Source organism: Bufo bufo, chromosome 2 (genome assembly GCF_905171765.1).
Source record: "Bufo bufo chromosome 2, aBufBuf1.1, whole genome shotgun sequence".
NCBI lineage: Eukaryota > Metazoa > Chordata > Amphibia > Anura > Bufonidae > Bufo > Bufo bufo.
In genome coordinates, this window is record NC_053390.1 from 7,031,153 (window position 1) to 7,048,437 (window position 17,285).

General features: G+C 47.2%; 1 protein-coding gene across 1 annotated transcript; it reads left to right on the top strand.

Annotated features, from left to right (window-relative positions):
* The first annotated feature begins 9,218 nt into the window (after positions 1 to 9,218).
* LOC120991293 (zinc finger protein 501-like) lies at positions 9,219 to 16,641 on the top strand. The gene is made up of 2 exons (XM_040420134.1): positions 9,219 to 9,275; positions 15,258 to 16,641. Exons 1-2 carry the CDS (start codon positions 9,242 to 9,244, stop codon positions 16,517 to 16,519), a joined length of 1,296 nt encoding a protein of 431 aa, XP_040276068.1. The 5' UTR covers positions 9,219 to 9,241; the 3' UTR covers positions 16,520 to 16,641.
* Positions 16,642 to 17,285: the final 644 nt, after the last annotated feature.

Consider the following 17,285-nt stretch of genomic DNA (forward strand, 5'->3'; position numbering starts at 1 on the left):
GTCTGAGCCTTCTTATGTCTGGATGAGCTAGGCAGAGATTTTTTAAGATGTTCCACAGAAGAACGAACTTCCTTTTTAACTAACTCTTGGATGTTTTGCAATAAAGATGGCGGCTCTTCTGCTACTATATCCAGACAAGGTTGGCAACATGTCTTAGGGTAGGAGAGGCTCTATTTTCACTTGCAAATTCCACATTCTTTAGCTCTTGTTTTGTGGGTAGCTTTTCTTGGGGCTTCTTTAACCTGCAATTAATAGCCCCAATCAGTCTAACTCTGACTACAACAATAAACTCCCCAAAAGGAGATGGTGGGAGTTAACCCCTCTTACCCCCAGGAGTACCATGCTGGATTCAGAATGCAGCTCCTGTCTGTGCACAGTTGAACTTCCCCTTCTTCCTGCATGATGCTGCTTCAAGGGGGCAATGGAGGGAAGATCTGGCCGTCCGGTCAAGAACCTGGCTTGCCACTGCTCCCTCCATGCTGGCTGGCCAGTGTTCCCTTTTTCAAATGGGCCGCGCAACACGCGCCATGTTTAGGCTCCTTGCTTCTGGCCGGTGGAACGCACGTGTCACTTCCTGTGCGACGCGCACGTCCAGACTCGGCCTGCCGGAATGAGAGGAGAAGATACTCCTCACGCCGAACTTCGCCAGCCTGGCAAGGGGTGATGAGGCAGCCCCAGGCATCCCCCCATGGCGCTGAAGAAGGGAAACTGCCGGGCTTCTCAGCGGCTCCTAGTGGAGACTTACGCCGACAGGTACCTCCATTAGGTTTCAGTCCTTTAAACCTAGAGGTCCTGCAGCCCCAAAAACAGACATGAGAAGAACTCCTCCTGTCTCTGGACAGGAAACAGGAAAGAACTGAGTGGTGGAAGGCAGTGGTCCAATTTAAAGATCTGGGAAGTTCCTGTTTCCTGTCCGGAAGGGGGAGGATCTCTCACAGGTGCTGTCATGGGGCGTAATGGGAAATCTCCTTCTTTTAACAGATTTCTTGTGGATCTTATGGTCTCCCTTTTGAATGTGTCGTATTTTATTAACCTGTTCAGGCTTTTTAGGTTTATTATTAGTCGGCACGCTCCATCAGTTTGTTTTACCAGAAAGACTGTTGAATAATAGCCCTTTTTATGTTGTGAGAAAGGAACCTGGATAATAGCTTTCCGAGCCAAGAGATTCCGAATCCCTTCTTACAAGAAAAATCGGAAGAAGGCTGATCTTTGAATTGGAGTTACCTTGAAGACATTTAAGGGAGGAGGAAGACTAAAAGTAATATCGTAACCTTTTGCGATAATGTTTAGTACCCAAGGATTTACAGTGATCTCTTCCCATTCTTTTACGAAAAACTTTAATCTTCCTCCCACCTGAAACCTGGCATTATTGTTTGGAAAATTCAGTATTTTTGGGGGGAAATAAGAAGCCTCTGTTTCCACTCCAGATCTTTTTGCCTGAAAGGTACCCCCTTTTTTAACTCTTCGAAAGAGAATTCTTTTTATTTGTATCCTTAGGAAAGGACTTTTTAGCTTCCGAAGCCTTTTCTAAAATACTTTCTAAATCCTGGCTAAACATCAAGTTTCCATGAAAAGGTAAAATACATAATTTCATCTTGGAACTGATATCACCTGTCCAAGATTTCAACCAAAGAGCTCTTCTAGCCACTACTGCTAGTCCAGTGGCTTTTGCTGCCATTCTGACTGACTGTGGATTTCTTGTCGGATTCTATGGCAAAGGGAAGGAGTATTTAAGGCCCCTTTCACACGGGCGAGATTTCCGCGCGGCTGCAATGCGTGAGGTGAACGCATTGCACCCGCACTGAATCCGGACCCATTCATTTCTATGGGGCTGTGCACATGAGCGGTGATTTTCACGCATCACTTATGCATTGCGTGAAAATCGCAGCATGTTCTATATTGTGCATAGAAGTGAATGGGGCTACGTGAAAATCGCAAGCATCCGCAAGCAAGTGCGGATGCGGTGCGATTTTCACGCACGGTTGCTAGGAGACGATCGGGATGGAGACCCGATCATTATTATTTTCCCTTATAACATGGTTATAAGGGAAAATAATAGCATTCTGAATACAGAATGCATAGTACAATAGCGCTGGAGGGGTTAAAAAAATAAATTAATTAAATTAAACTCACCTTAATCCACTTGATCGCGCAGCCGGCTTCTCTTCTGTCTTCTTTTTTGCTGTGTGCAGGAAAAGGACCTGTGGTGACGTCACTCCGGTCATCACATGGTCCGTCACATGATCTTTTACCATGGTGATGGATCATGTGATGGACCGTGTGATGATCGGAGTGACGTCATCAAAGGTCCTTTTCCTGCACACAGCAAAAAAGAAGACAGAAGAGAAGCTGGGCTGCGGGATCAAGTGGATTAAGGTGAGTTTAATTTTATTTATTTTTAACCCCTCCAGGGCTATTGTACTATGCATTCTGTACTCAGAATGCTATTATTTTCCCTTATAACCATGATATAAGGGAAAATAATACAATCTACCCAGCACCTAACCCAAACCCGAACGTCTGTGAAGAAGTTCCGGTTTGGGTACTAAACATGCCGATTTTTCTCACGCAAGTGCAAAACGCATTACAAAAATCGTGCATTTTCCCGCAACGCACCCGCACCTTTTCCCGCAACGCCCGTGTGAAAGAGGCCTAAGTGTGTCATAAGGAGCTCCTTCTTTTAGGAGAGCTTCTAACTGCAATAACCACCTTTTCAAGGGTCTAGATACGGACGTGGCGGCAAGATTAGGTTTGAATAGAGCAGCGCTAGCCTCCCGGGTCTTTTTTAAAGTCTGATCTGCTTTCTTATCCATGGGGTCTTTTAGGGTCCCCATGTCTTCAAATGGAAGTGCATTTGCCCCTTTGATCAATTTTGACAGAGACACATCAACTTTAGGGCAGGATGTTAACAAAGCCTCATCCTCTTCACTAAAGAGGAGGCGACATCCCGAAGTTTTCAGGATAAATAATTTTCTCAATAGTAGGGCCCTGTGAGGTCTCCATCTGACCAGTGCCCAGCTCAGACAGGTTTGTCTACCTCTGATCCCCTTTAAATACTCTTACCTGTAGACCTCAGATCAGCGAGTGACCTCCGCCATGATTTTGCGTGCCAATTGTGGCTCCGCCCCCTCAGCGTGCGTTCAACAAACTGGAAGTACCCCTGGAACGCAAGTGAACCGCATCCGACTTCCGGTGGCGTCATCACGAGTGCCGAAAGGACTCCCTCAGTGTCCGGTCTTCCACACCCAACGCGCTGAGCGGGAGGTAAGGAACAGGGATCTTGAAGGGCTCACCAGCACCTCAATACCCAACTAGGGCACGGGTGCTGCCTGCTTCCCTCATGTGTATAAGGCATTTTCTTCTATCCACCGCCTCTGCCTGCCTTAGAACAGAAGCTGGCTCATAGCAGGTGCCATGAGGATAATCCATCTCCCACCATGAGGGACAGGAAGACACTGAGGAGGAGCCATAGGAGGGTCAAATTTATTGTTCCTGTCCCTACCTGGTTGGAGGCAGGTCATCTCTCATGGTATGCCGTCATGGAAGATGAAAGGGGGGGGGGGGGGACTTTTTTTCTTCACTTTTTTACTTTTTATATTTTTACTTCACCTTTTCAGGGTTTGATCCCTCTTTCAATTCGGTACAATACATTGTGTATAGTGTGTAAGACGCTGACGATCCCTCAGGCTGGATCTCCTGGGCTTCCGTAGCTGGCAGGCCTCGATGCATGGCAACCGATGGAGTCAGAGGGAGCCCTCTCCCTCTGTAAACCCCACACATGCCGCGGTCAGAGCTGACAGCGGCACGTGAAAGGGTTAATCCGGCAGCTTCACCGCATACAGCTATCAGTAACAGCCGGGCCGTGCTGCAGATCGGGCGGTGCAGCTCTCAATCACGTCACATACATGCACATGAGGATGCGGCAAGAATCCGCATTCCCTCGCGTACATATACGTGACAATGCCTGAAGGGGTTAAAGAAAGGAATCGGGACTCATTCCTCACGTGAATTGGGGACACCTGCCCCGGAACAACCAAGTAACTTTCTTAGAGGTAATGCAGATCCCTAAAAGCGAGGTATGTCGGCTCGTCAGACAAAATGCTATAGAATGGAGTGAACAAGTGACAGCACAATCAGGGGAAATGCAGTTGACCCCCATCCTATGAACTGCATAGGTCCATCGGCTACAGCAGGACGTGTTGGCGCAATTACTCAACCTCCTGCATGCGGTAATGCTGATGCAGTTACTGCATTCATTATCACCACCAATACCCCATCTGTGGAAGGGATAAAGCAGTTGACAAAGGCATAGGCCATGGGGAGGTTCTGCCAGCTACAGCATCCAGAAGAGAGGAGCCTTGTCAGCCATAGCCTCCTGTGCTATCACAAGTTCTCAGCCTGTGGAAGGGAGTAATGTGGAGCCCCAGTGGCATCAGAAATCAGTGGCGTCACGGCTGTAGGGAAGGATAGACCTAGACAGTGAGCCCTAACCTAGAACCCAGCCCGCTTTCCCCATCTACATGCAGTACAAGCCCTAGGTAGCAGAACCGCAACTGGTCGACAGTCCCTATGCTACTAAGGTGCAGAGACAGACAAACGAGACATAGACAGAGTCGTACATAAATGGGTCAGAACCAGGAGGACAACGCAGTACAAAAACGAGAGACAGAGAGCGGTCAAAGACGAGCAGAGGTCAAAAACATGAGCAATCCAAACCAGCCCAGGGACCGAGCTAGTGAGCCCAAACAAGACTATCACAGGCACTGGTGTACGGCCAGGAAGAGGCTTACACAGAACGCAGAGTCCCAGAATCAGAACCTGATCAGGGGTCAAAAACATGAGCAATCCAAACCAGCCCAGGGACCGAGCTAGTGAGCCCAAACAAGACTATCACAGGCACTGGTGTACGGCAAGGAAGGGGCTTAAACAGAACGCAGAGTCCCAGAATCAGAACCTGATCAGGGGTCAAAAACATGAGCAATCCAAACCAGCCCAGGGACCGAGCAAGTGAGCCCAAACAAGACTATCACTGGCACTGGTGTACGGCCAGGAAGAGGCTTACACAGAACACCGAGTCCCAGAATCAGAACCTGATCAGGGGTCAAAAACATGAGCAATCCAAACCAGCCCAGGGACCTAGCTAGTGAGCCCAAACAAGACTATCACAGGCACTGGTGTACGGCAAGGAAGAGGCTTACACAGAACGCCGAGTCCCAGAATCAGAACCTGATCAGGGGTCAAAAACATGAGCAATCCAAACCAGCCCAGGGACCGAGCTAGTGAGCCCAAACAAGACGATCACAGGCACTGGTGTACGGCCAGGAAGAGGCTTACACAGAACGCAGAGTCCCAGAATCAGAACCTGATCAGGGGTCAAAAACATGAGCAATCCAAACCAGCCCAGGGACCGAGCTAGTGAGCCCAAACAAGACGATCACAGGCACTGGTGTACGGCCAGGAAGAGGCTTACACAGAACGCAGAGTCCCAGAATCAGAACCTGATCAGGGGTCAAAAACATGAGCAATCCAAACCAGCCCAGGGACCGAGCTAGTGAGCCCAAACAAGACGATCACAGGCACTGGTGTACAGCAAGGAAGGGGCTTAAACAGAACGCAGAGTCCCAGAATCAGAACCTGATCAGAGGTCAAAAACATGAGCAATCCAAACCAGCCCAGGGACCGAGCTAGTGAGCCCAAACAAGACTATCACAGGCACTGGTGTACGGCAAGGAAGAGGCTTACACAGAACGCAGAGTCCCAGAATCAGAACCTGATCAGGGGTCAAAAACATGAGCAATCCAAACCAGCCCAGGGACCGAGCTAGTGAGCCCAAACAAGACTATCACAGGCACTGGTGTACGGCAAGGAAGAGGCTTACACAGAACGCCGAGTCCCAGAATCAGAACCTGATCAGGGGTCAAAAACATGAGCAATCCAAACCAGCCCAGGGACCGAGCTAGTGAGCCCAAACAAGACGATCACTGGCACTGGTGTACAGCAAGGAAGAGGCTTACACAGAACGCAGAGTCCCAGAATCAGAACCTGATCAGGGGTCAAAAACATGAGCAATCCAAACCAGCCCAGGGACCGAGCTAGTGAGCCCAAACAAGACGATCACAGGCACTGGTGTACGGCCAGGAAGAGGCTTACACAGAACGCCGAGTCCCAGAATCAGAACCTGATCAGGGGTCAAAAACATGAGCAATCCAAACCAGCCCAGGGACCGAGCTAGTGAGCCCAAACAAGACTATCACAGGCACTGGTGTACGGCCAGGAAGAGGCTTACACAGAACGCAGAGTCCCAGAATCAGAACCTGATCAGGGGTCAAAAACATGAGCAATCCAAACCAGCCCAGGGACCGAGCTAGTGAGCCCAAACAAGACGATCACAGGCACTGGTGTACAGCAAGGAAGAGGCTTACACAGAACGCCGAGTCCCAGAATCAGAACCTGATCAGGGGTCAAAAACATGAGCAATCCAAACCAGCCCAGGGACCGAGCTAGTGAGCCCAAACAAGACTATCACAGGCACTGGTGTACAGCAAGGAAGGGGCTTAAACAGAACGCAGAGTCCCAGAATCAGAACCTGATCAGGGGTCAAAAACATGAGCAATCCAAACCAGCCCAGGGACCGAGCTAGTGAGCCCAAACAAGACGATCACTGGCACTGGTGTACGGCCAGGAAGAGGCTTACACAGAACGCCGAGTCCCAGAATCAGAACCTGATCAGGGGTCAAAAACATGAGCAATCCAAACCAGCCCAGGGACCGAGCTAGTGAGCCCAAACAAGACTATCACAGGCACTGGTGTACAGCAAGGAAGGGGCTTACACAGAACGCAGAGTCCCAGAATCAGAACCTGATCAGGGGTCAAAAACATGAGCAATCCAAACCAGCCCAGGGACCGAGCTAGTGAGCCCAAACAAGACGATCACTGGCACTGGTGTACGGCCAGGAAGAGGCTTACACAGAACGCAGAGTCCCAGAATCAGAACCTGATCAGAGGTCAAAAACATGAGCAATCCAAACCAGCCCAGGGACCGAGCTAGTGAGCCCAAACAAGACGATCACTGGCACTGGTGTACAGCAAGGAAGAGGCTTACACAGAACGCAGAGTCCCAGAATCAGAACCTGATCAGGGGTCAGAAACCTCCGGCACTCCAGCTGTTGGGAAACTACAACTCCCAGCATGTTCTCATAGCATATAAGAGGAGAGAACTACAACTCCCAGCACATCCAACCTATTATAGAATATTAGCAGGGAACTACAACTCCCAGCATTTCCTTCGCTCTGTTGATAGATAAAAAAATAAATGTATTCATCATCACAGGTTCTTCACCTCTTGACTTCACATCTCAGCTCCGCCCCCTGCACTGATCACATGATGTTGACAGGATCACAGGTCCTTCATCACATTTTATACTTTCCACTGCTGAGCCCCACCCCCTGCACTGATCACATGACAGTGACATCACCACAGGTCCTTCCCCAAATCTTTATCTTTACTGCTCAGCCCCGCCCTCTGCACTAATCACATGATGGTGACATCACACCAGGTCCTTCACCACCTCTTCTCCTGAGCCCCGCCCCCTGCATTGATCACATAACTGCGACGTCACCCCAGGTCCTGGTCGGTAGTCACTGCTGAGCCCCGCCCCGCCCCATGATCACATGACTGTGACGTGCCCCCAGGTCCTTCAGCTCTGGCAGTGCAGCAGATACTGGGCAGGTCCTGGTCGGTAGTCACTGCTGAGCCCCGCCCCGCCCCCTGCACTGATCACATGACAGTGACGTCACCCCAGGTCCTTCACCACCTCCTCTCCACTGCTGAGCCCCACCCCCTGCACTGATCACATGACAGTGACGTCACCGCAGGTCCTTCAGCTCTGGCAGTGCAGCAGATACTCGGCAGGTCCTAGTCGGTAGTCAGGGCTCTTGTTCTCTCTGGTATCAGCCATTCCTCCAGCCTGCAGGTAAGATGAGCTGTGAGGAGACAGTGTGGTGGAGAGCTCAGACATGTCACCCCTGGAGATTCTCCTCCATTACACACAAGGAATCCTTCTCCGCTCCTCAGCTTAGTATGATGGGGGAGGAGTAGTGGGGATAGTGGGGGTTGTCATCATTCGCTGGCCCCTGACTGTCCTGGTGAGGGGCCCCTGCCCCCAGGAGAAGAATGAATGGAGCGGGGCCCGGCCTGAGCTCAGCTCTCTCCAGTCTCTTCTCTAGGAGTTCTGGACACAGCTGAGCACAGCCCAGAGGTGGGACCTGCATCTACCAGACATTTATCTCCTGTGGAGCCACCAGAGATCTCCATGTTGGGGCCCCTGGAATCCATGTGGTGGGGGCTCTGAGAAGCGGGGCCCCTCCAGGCTCAGGAAGTGCGGTTCTGGAGGTGACATCTGGTCTTGTCCCCTGGATGATTTCCTCTCCTCTCCTCATAAAGGCGCCTGCAGTACTAGAAGCCTCCAGCTCCTCCAGTTCTCTCCTCTTCTCCTGAATGAGCCACCAAGGATGGACAGGAAGGAGATCAGCAGAAGAATATTAGACCTCACCTTGGAGATCATCTCCCTGCTGAGCGGAGAGGTAAACTTTTCTAGATTTCTCTCCTCTGTATTGTATTCTGTAATAAGTCAGACATCGGGAAGAAGAATCCATCATAGGAAGTGATAGGAAGAGTCCAGGGTCCTGGAGAACGGCCTCCAGACCTTCCAAGTGATGGAGAACCTGAAGATCAGCCCCCAGTATGGTGAGTGATGTGTCATGTGACCAGTGACCAATAGTCATCTTGTAGGAGCCATGAGAAGGTAAGTAGGCACGTTGTACCAGGAGGAGAGGGCCGGAGGAGAGCACATGGCCCCTGAAGGGTTTATTCCCTAAGTGTCTCTCTCCATCCACAGGAGTACACAATAGTGAAGAAGACATCGGGGGACTGTGTGACTCCCATCATCCATCTCCAGGAGTCAGGAGGGCGGAGCAGGACCCCTCCCCCCATCACAGAGCCTCCCCCTCACCCCCTGATACATGAGCAGAAGATCCTAGAACTCACCCACAAGATGATGGAGCTGCTGACTGGAGAGGTGACACTGCTGGGAAATTCTCCAGTAACAGCACTGGAGGGGTCTGGGTGATGACGGTGTCATTGTGTTGTCAGGTTCCTATAAGGTGTCAGGACGTCACTGTCTATTTCTCCATGGAGGAGTGGGAGTATATAGAAGGACACAAGGACCTGTACAAGGAGGCCATGATGGAGGAGCACCAGCCTCTTATATCACAGGGTAAGAGCCGTCATGTGCAGTGTATACACGTGTGTGCAGTGACATGTAATGGAGGAGCACCAGCCTCTTATATCACAGGGTAAGAGCCGTCATGTGCAGTGTGTACACGTGTGTGCAGTGACATGTAATGGAGGAGCACCAGCCTCTTATATCACAGGGTAAGAGCCGTCATGTGCAGTGTATACACGTGTGTGCAGTGACATGTAATGGAGGAGCACCAGCCTCTTATATCACAAGGTAAGACCCGTCATGTGCAGTGTATACACGTGTGTGCAGTGACATGTAATGGAGGAGCACCAGCCTCTTATATCACAAGGTAAGAGCCGTCATGTGCAGTGTATACACGTGTGTGCAGTGACATGTAATGGAGGAGCACCAGCCTCTTATATCACAAGGTAAGAGCCGTCATGTGCAGTGTATACACGTGTGTGCAGTGACATGTAATGGAGGAGCACCAGCCTCTTATATCACAGGGTAAGAGCCGTCATGTGCAGTGTATACACGTGTGTGCAGTGACATGTAATGGAGGAGCACCAGCCTCTTATATCACAAGGTAAGAGCCGTCATGTGCAGTGTATACACGTGTGTGCAGTGACATGTAATGGAGGAGCTCCAGCCTCTTATATCACAAGGTAAGAGCCGTCATGTGCAGTGTATACACGTGTGTGCAGTGACATGTAATGGAGGAGCACCAGCCTCTTATATCACAAGGTAAGAGCCGTCATGTGCAGTGTATACACGTGTGTGCAGTGACATGTAATGGAGGAGCACAAGCCTCTTATATCACAGGGTAAGAGCCGTCATGTGCAGTGTGTACACGTGTGTGCAGTGACATGTAATGGAGGAGCACCAGCCTCTTATATCACAGGGTAAGAGCCGTCATGTGCAGTGTATACACGTGTGTGCTGTGACATGTAATGGAGGAGCACCAGCCTCTTATATCACAAGGTAAGACCCGTCATGTGCAGTGTATACACGTGTGTGCAGTGACATGTAATGGAGGAGCACCAGCCTCTTATATCACAAGGTAAGACCCGTCATGTGCAGTGTATACACGTGTGTGCAGTGACATGTAATGGAGGAGCTCCAGCCTCTTATATCACAAGGTAAGAGCCGTCATGTGCAGTGTATACACGTGTGTGCAGTGACATGTAATGGAGGAGCACCAGCCTCTTATATCACAAGGTAAGAGCCGTCATGTGCAGTGTATACAGGTGTGTGTGCAGTGACATGTAATGGAGGAGCACCAGCCTCTTATATCACAAGGTAAGAGCCGTCATGTGCAGTGTATACACGTATGTGCAGTGACATGTAATGGAGGAGCTCCAGCCTCTTATATCACAAGGTAAGACCCGTCATGTGCAGTGTATACACGTGTGTGCAGTGACATGTAATGGAGGAGCTCCAGCCTCTTATATCACAAGGTAAGAGCCGTCATGTGCAGTGTGTACACGTGTGTGCAGTGATATGTAATGGAGGAGCACCAGCCTCTTATATCACAAGGTAAGACCCGTCATGTGCAGTGTATACATGTGTGTGCAGTGACATGTAATGGAGGAGCACCAGCCTCTTATATCACAAGGTAAGAGCCGTCATGTGCAGTGTATACACGTGTGTGCAGTGACATGTAATGGAGGAGCTCCAGCCTCTTATATCACAAGGTAAGAGCCATCATGTGCAGTGTATACACGTGTGTGCAGTGACATGTAATGGAGGAGCACCAGCCTCTTATATCACAAGGTAAGAGCCGTCATGTGCAGTGTATACACGTGTGCGCAGTGACATGTAATGGAGGAGCACCAGCCTCTTATATCACAAGGTAAGACCCGTCATGTGCAGTGTATACACGTGTGTGCAGTGACATGTAATGGAGGAGCACCGGCCTCTTATATCACAAGGTAAGAGCCGTCATGTGCAGTGTGTACACGTGTGTGCAGTGACATGTAATGGAGGAGCACCGGCCTCTTATATCACAAGGTAAGACCCGTCATGTGCAGTGTATACATGTGTGTGCAGTGACATGTAATGGAGGAGCTCCAGCCTCTTATATCACAGGGTAAGAGCCGTCATGTGCAGTGTATACACGTGTGTGCAGTGACATGTAATGGAGGAACACCAGCCTCTTATATCACAGGGTAAGACCCGTCATGTGCAGTGTGTGCAGTGACATGTAATGGAGGAGCACCAGTCTCTTATATCACAGTGTAAGAGCCGTCATGTGCAGTGTATACACGTGTGTGCAGTGACATGTAATGGAGGAGCACCAGCCTCTTATATCACAAGGTAAGAGCCGTCATGTGCAGTGTATACACGTGTGTGCAGTGACATGTAATGGAGGAGCACCAGCCTCTTATATCACAGGGTAAGAGCCGTCATGTGCAGTGTGTACACGTGTGTGCAGTGACATGTAATGGAGGAGCACCAGCCTCTTATATCACTAGGTAAGAGCCGTCATGTGCAGTGTATACACGTGTGTGCAGTGACATGTAATGGAGGAGCACCAGCCTCTTATATCACAAGGTAAGACCCGACATGTGCAGTGTATACACGTGTGTGCAGTGACATGTAATGGAGGAGCACCAGCCTCTTATATCACAGGGTAAGAGCCGTCATGTGCAGTGTATACACGTGTGTGCAGTGACATGTAATGGAGGAGCACCAGCCTCTTATATCACTAGGTAAGAGCCGTCATGTGCAGTGTATACACGTGTGTGCAGTGACATGTAATGGAGGAGCACCAGCCTCTTATATCACAAGGTAAGACCCGACATGTGCAGTGTATACACGTGTGTGCAGTGACATGTAATGGAGAACCACCACAATGTGTTCTCTTCTCACATTACATTAGAGGCTACTTGTGCTTCATATGTGTCCACAGTATGTTGGTAAGTTCTCCACTTATCTCCTGGATAACTCAATAAGGAGACTTCTCTGACATCCCATCTGGATGTCTACCTGCCCAATAGTTAGTTAGTGCTTCCAAGAACCCATGGTGTTGGAATTACATGGCTGGTATCACAGGAGACTTCCAACCTTCTGCCATGTCTGAATTAATTACTATTATTAGGGATGAGTAAAGTCCACGAGGGGTGTAGTCACGTGTTCAGGTTTCCTGATGCAGTTTGGAAGCCAAGACTAGTAGTGAATTCAAAAAGAGAAGTGGTATCTGTCCTTTATGCATCCTCTCCTTTTATGAGCCACTGCTGATTTTAGCTTCAAAAACTGCATCAATAATCGTGTGGCCGCACCCTGACCTCTCCCCACTGTCTGGATCACCTGCACTCAGGGCCAGTGGTTGAAGGTCCCTGCTCAAGCTAATGGATTTTGCTTTCTTCTACCCTATGTGTGTCCCTGGGCGTGGCCTGTTGTTGCCTCTGGACGTGGCCTGCTTTTTCTTCTACCTGTGGGTGTTTCCTGCTGTGTTAACCTCTGATGTGGCCTGCAATAAAACCTGATATCTGTTCTAATGTAGGACCTCTTGTCGTACTCTGTGCCAGCTGTTCTTCCAAAGTCCCTTTCTAGTCGGGTTATCATGTAAATCAGACTAAGAAAGACTTAGGGGGTCATTTATTAAGACCAGTGTTTTAGAAGTCAGTCCTAATAACCCCTATACCTGGAGGTGTATTGCCAGAGTTATGAAGATGTGCCGGCCTCTCCATAACTTCAGCGTATCCACCGACTGTCCAAGTGTAAGCCAGCTTCCGAGCTTCCTTGCTGTCTTACATTTAGACCATTTTCTACACTTAAAGCAGGCGTACAAAATGATGAATGAGACGGGCCTGCAAGGGGGTGGGATTTCTGTGGACGCTGCATTCTCCGGCAAACTCTGGCACTCCAGCTGTTCAGAAACTACAACTCCCAGCATGCTTTATTTAATGCTGTGGGAGTTAGAACAGCCAGGCTTGTTTGCATGCTGTATCTTGTAGTTTCATGGCAGCTGGAGTGCCGCAGGTTGTGTGCAGTGACAGGTTATGGCAGACTTTTTACGGGTTTTTCCGTAGACATATCTGTAGGGAAAAAACATACAAATTTCTTACCTTACAAATACTGCCAAAATAAACACTTGTAAAAATGTATTTCATGGAGTTTTTTAAGTCCTAAAAAGCTGCCAGAAAAGGAAGCCTTAGGTTGGTTTCTGCTCTCTTTTTTTGTGGCTTTTTTTGATACAGTTTTTGAGCCAAATCCAGAAATAGATCCAGCAGAAAGAAAGGGGTTAAGACCTTCCTTCATATCCCATTACTTTTGAATCCACTTATGCTGTTGGCTAAAAAAAAAAGCTGCATGAAAAACTGCTTCTGCCTCTCCTTCCCACTGGATCCAGTTCTGACCTCAAACTGTACAGTCGTGGCCAAAAGTTTTGAAAATTACATAAATATTGGAAATTGGAAAAGTTGCTGCTTAAGTTTTTATAATAGCAATTTGCATATACTCCAGAAGAGTGATCAGATGAATTGCATAGTCCTTCTTTGCCATGAAAATTAACTTAATCCCAAAAAAAACTTTCCACTGCATTTCATTGCTGTCATTAAAGGACCTGCTGAGATCATTTCAGTAATCGTCTTGTTAACTCAGGTGAGAATGTTGATGAGCACAAGGCTGGAGATCATTATGTCAGGCTGATTGGGTTAAAATGGCAGACTTGACATGTTAAAAGGAGGGTGATGCTTGAAATCATTGTTCTTCCATTGTTAACCATGGTGACCTGCAAAGAAACGCGTGCAGCCATCATTGCGTTGCATAAAAATGGCTTCACAGGCAAGGATATTGTGGCTACTAAGATTGCACCTCAATCAACAATTTATAGGATCATCAAGAACTTCAAGGAAAGAGGTTCAATTCTTGTTAAAGAAGGCTTCAGGGCGTCCAAGAAAGTCCAGCAAGCGCCAGGATCGTCTCCTAAAGAGGATTCAGCTGCGGGATCGGAGTGCCACCAGTGCAGAGCTTGCTCAGGAATGGCAGCAGGCAGGTGTGAGCGCATCTGCACGCACAGTGAGGCGAAGACTTTTGGAAGATGGCCTGGTGTCAAGAAGGGCAGCAAAGAAGCCACTTCTCTCCAAAAAAAACATCAGGGAGAGATTGATCTTCTGCAGAAAGTATGATGAATGGACTGCTGAGGACTGGGGCAAAGTCATATTCTCCAATGAAGCCTCTTTCCGATTGTTTGGGGCATCTTGAAAAAGGCTTGTCCGGAGAAGAAAAGGTGAGCGCTACCATCAGTCCAGTGTCATGCCAACAGTAAAGCATCCTGAGACCATTCATGTGTGGGGTTGCTTCTCATCCAAGGGAGTGGGCTCACTCACAATTTTGCCCAAAAACACAGCCATGAATAAAGAATGTACCAAAACACCCTCCAACAGCAACTTCTTCCAACAACAGTTTGGTGAAGAACAATGTATTTTCCAGCACGATGGAGCACCGTGCCATAAGGCAAAAGTGATATCTAAGTGGCTCGGGGACCAAAACGTTGACATTTTGGGTCCATGGCCTGGAAACTCCCCAGATCTTAATCCCATTGAGAACTTGTGGTCAATCCTCAAGAGGCGGGTGGACAAACAAAAACCCACTAATTCTGACAAACTCCAAGAAGTTATTATGAAAGAATGGGTTGCTATCAGTCAGGAATTGGCCCAGAAGTTGATTGAGAGCATGCCCAGTCGAATTGCAGAGGTCCTGAAAAAGAAGGGCCAAGACTGCAAATACTGACTCTTTGCATAAATGTCGTGTAATTGTCGATAAAAGCCTTTGAAACGTATGAAGTGCGTGTAATTATATTTCACTACATCACAGAAACAACTGAAACAAAGATCTAAAAGCAGTTTAGCAGCAAACTGTGAAAACTAATATTTGTGTCATTCTCAAAACTTTTGGCCACGACTGTATTCCTCAGAAGCTTCATGTATGTTTGCAGCCTAATAAGAATATTATACCTTTTTCTGCTTTGTTGATTGAAAAAATAATTAAATACATATTTAATCCTCACAGAAAATCCCTGTAAGAATTCTGAAGGAAACGTCATGTTATCACTAAATTATGAAGATGAAGATATCCTGCAGCGCTCTTCAGGGGAAAACGTTATTACCCTTAATGTACATCCAAGACTTCACAGTACAGATCTGTCATATAATCCCCCTAATCATAAGGAACCTTCTCCTGGCCAACCACAGATTGTTACCACAAGTATAGGTCAGAAAGCGGGTGAAAGATTTCAGTTTCGTACTGTGGAGAAACGTTACTCCTGTTCAGAATGTGAAAAGTGCTTTACCGATAAATCAAATCTAATTAGGCATAAAAGAATTCACACAGGAGAGAAGCCGTATTCATGTTCAGAGTGTGAGAAGTGCTTTACAGATAATTCACAGCTTGTTATACATAAGAGAATTCACACAGGAGAGAAGCCGTATTCATGTTCAGAATGTGGGAAATGTTTTACAATGAAACCACAACTTATTGCACATCAGAGAATTCACACAGGAGAGAAACCATATTCGTGTTCAGAATGTAAGAAGTGCTTTACTAATAATTCAAATCTTGTTAGACATAAGCGAATTCACACAGGAGAGAAACCATTTTCATGTCCCGAATGTGGGAAATCATTTACACAAAAATCTGATCTTGTGAAACATGGTAGAATTCACACAGGAGAGAAACCATATTCATGTTTACGGTGTAGAGGATCCTTTACAAGTAAATCAAGTCTTCTGAGACATGAAAGAAATCACACAGGAAAGAAGTCATCCTCATGTTCAGAATGTGGCAAATCCTTTGCACAAAAATCAGATCTTGTTAAACACGTGAGAATTCACACAGGAGAGAAGCCATATGCATGTTCAGAATGTGGGAAATGTTTTACACAAAAATCTGATTATGCTAAACATGAGAGAATTCACACAGGAGAGAAGCTCTTTTCGTGTTTACGATGTAGAAGATCCTTTACAGGCAAATCAACTTTTATTAGACATAAGAATATTCACACAGGAGAGAAGTCATATTCATGTTCAGAATATGAGAAATGTTTTACAGATAAATCAAATATGGTCACACATGGGAGAATTCACATAAGAGAGAAGACGTATTCATGTTCAGAATGTGGAAAATTGTTCATTACTAAAGCCAAACTTAGGGATCATCAGAGAATTCATACAGGAGTGATGCCGTATTCATGTTTAGAATGTGGCAAATGTTTTATTACTAAAGCACTATTTAGAGATCATCAGACAAGTCACACAGGAGAGAAGCCATTTTGATGTTTATTACATGAAAAATGTTTTACAAGGAAATACGGTTTTGAAAATTAACAGAGAATTCACACAAAGCAGTTCCCTGAATCCAAACAAGAATATGGTTTCCTCTCTAAGAACAAACATTAAAGGGGTTTTCCAAGGTATTTTTTTATCAATGACCTAATTACAAGGAGCCGTCCCATTCACTACAATGGGACAGCTCATTCCTATAAACTTATTCATACCTCCATCCACACTGCAGGAGAATCAATGGTGTTCCTTCCTTGGAGGCAGAGCATACCACTGCTACAGAGCCCAGGTGCTGAACTTCTCCTCTCTTCCCGATGTGAAAACACTTTTTTCATGCTAATACCACTAGGGGGAGAAAAGTTCAAACAGGTTATTACAGCTTCCTTTATAGTCAATTTTAACTGCATAAATTCCTATGCAGTGAACTCCCCCTAGTGGTGAATTCAGGTAGCCATCTTTGTAATAGAAAGAAAGATTTATCATATATTTATACCAGTTGTCCGGTATTAATAAATTAAGAAATATGGTGGTAAGAATGAGCTTCCTTGTTTTGTACCTGTTTGTATTGTTGGATTTCATATACTGATTCAAATCACTGACCAACCTATGCAAGTGAGAATGAGGCTTTACAATAAAATAGTTTTTTTTACATAGGGGCAGCACCAGGTATTCACCCCACAGAAGGAAATGGCAGATCTGTGACGTAAACCTAATTGATGTGTATATGAAAAATGGATATAATTTTAAAAAATCCAGAAGT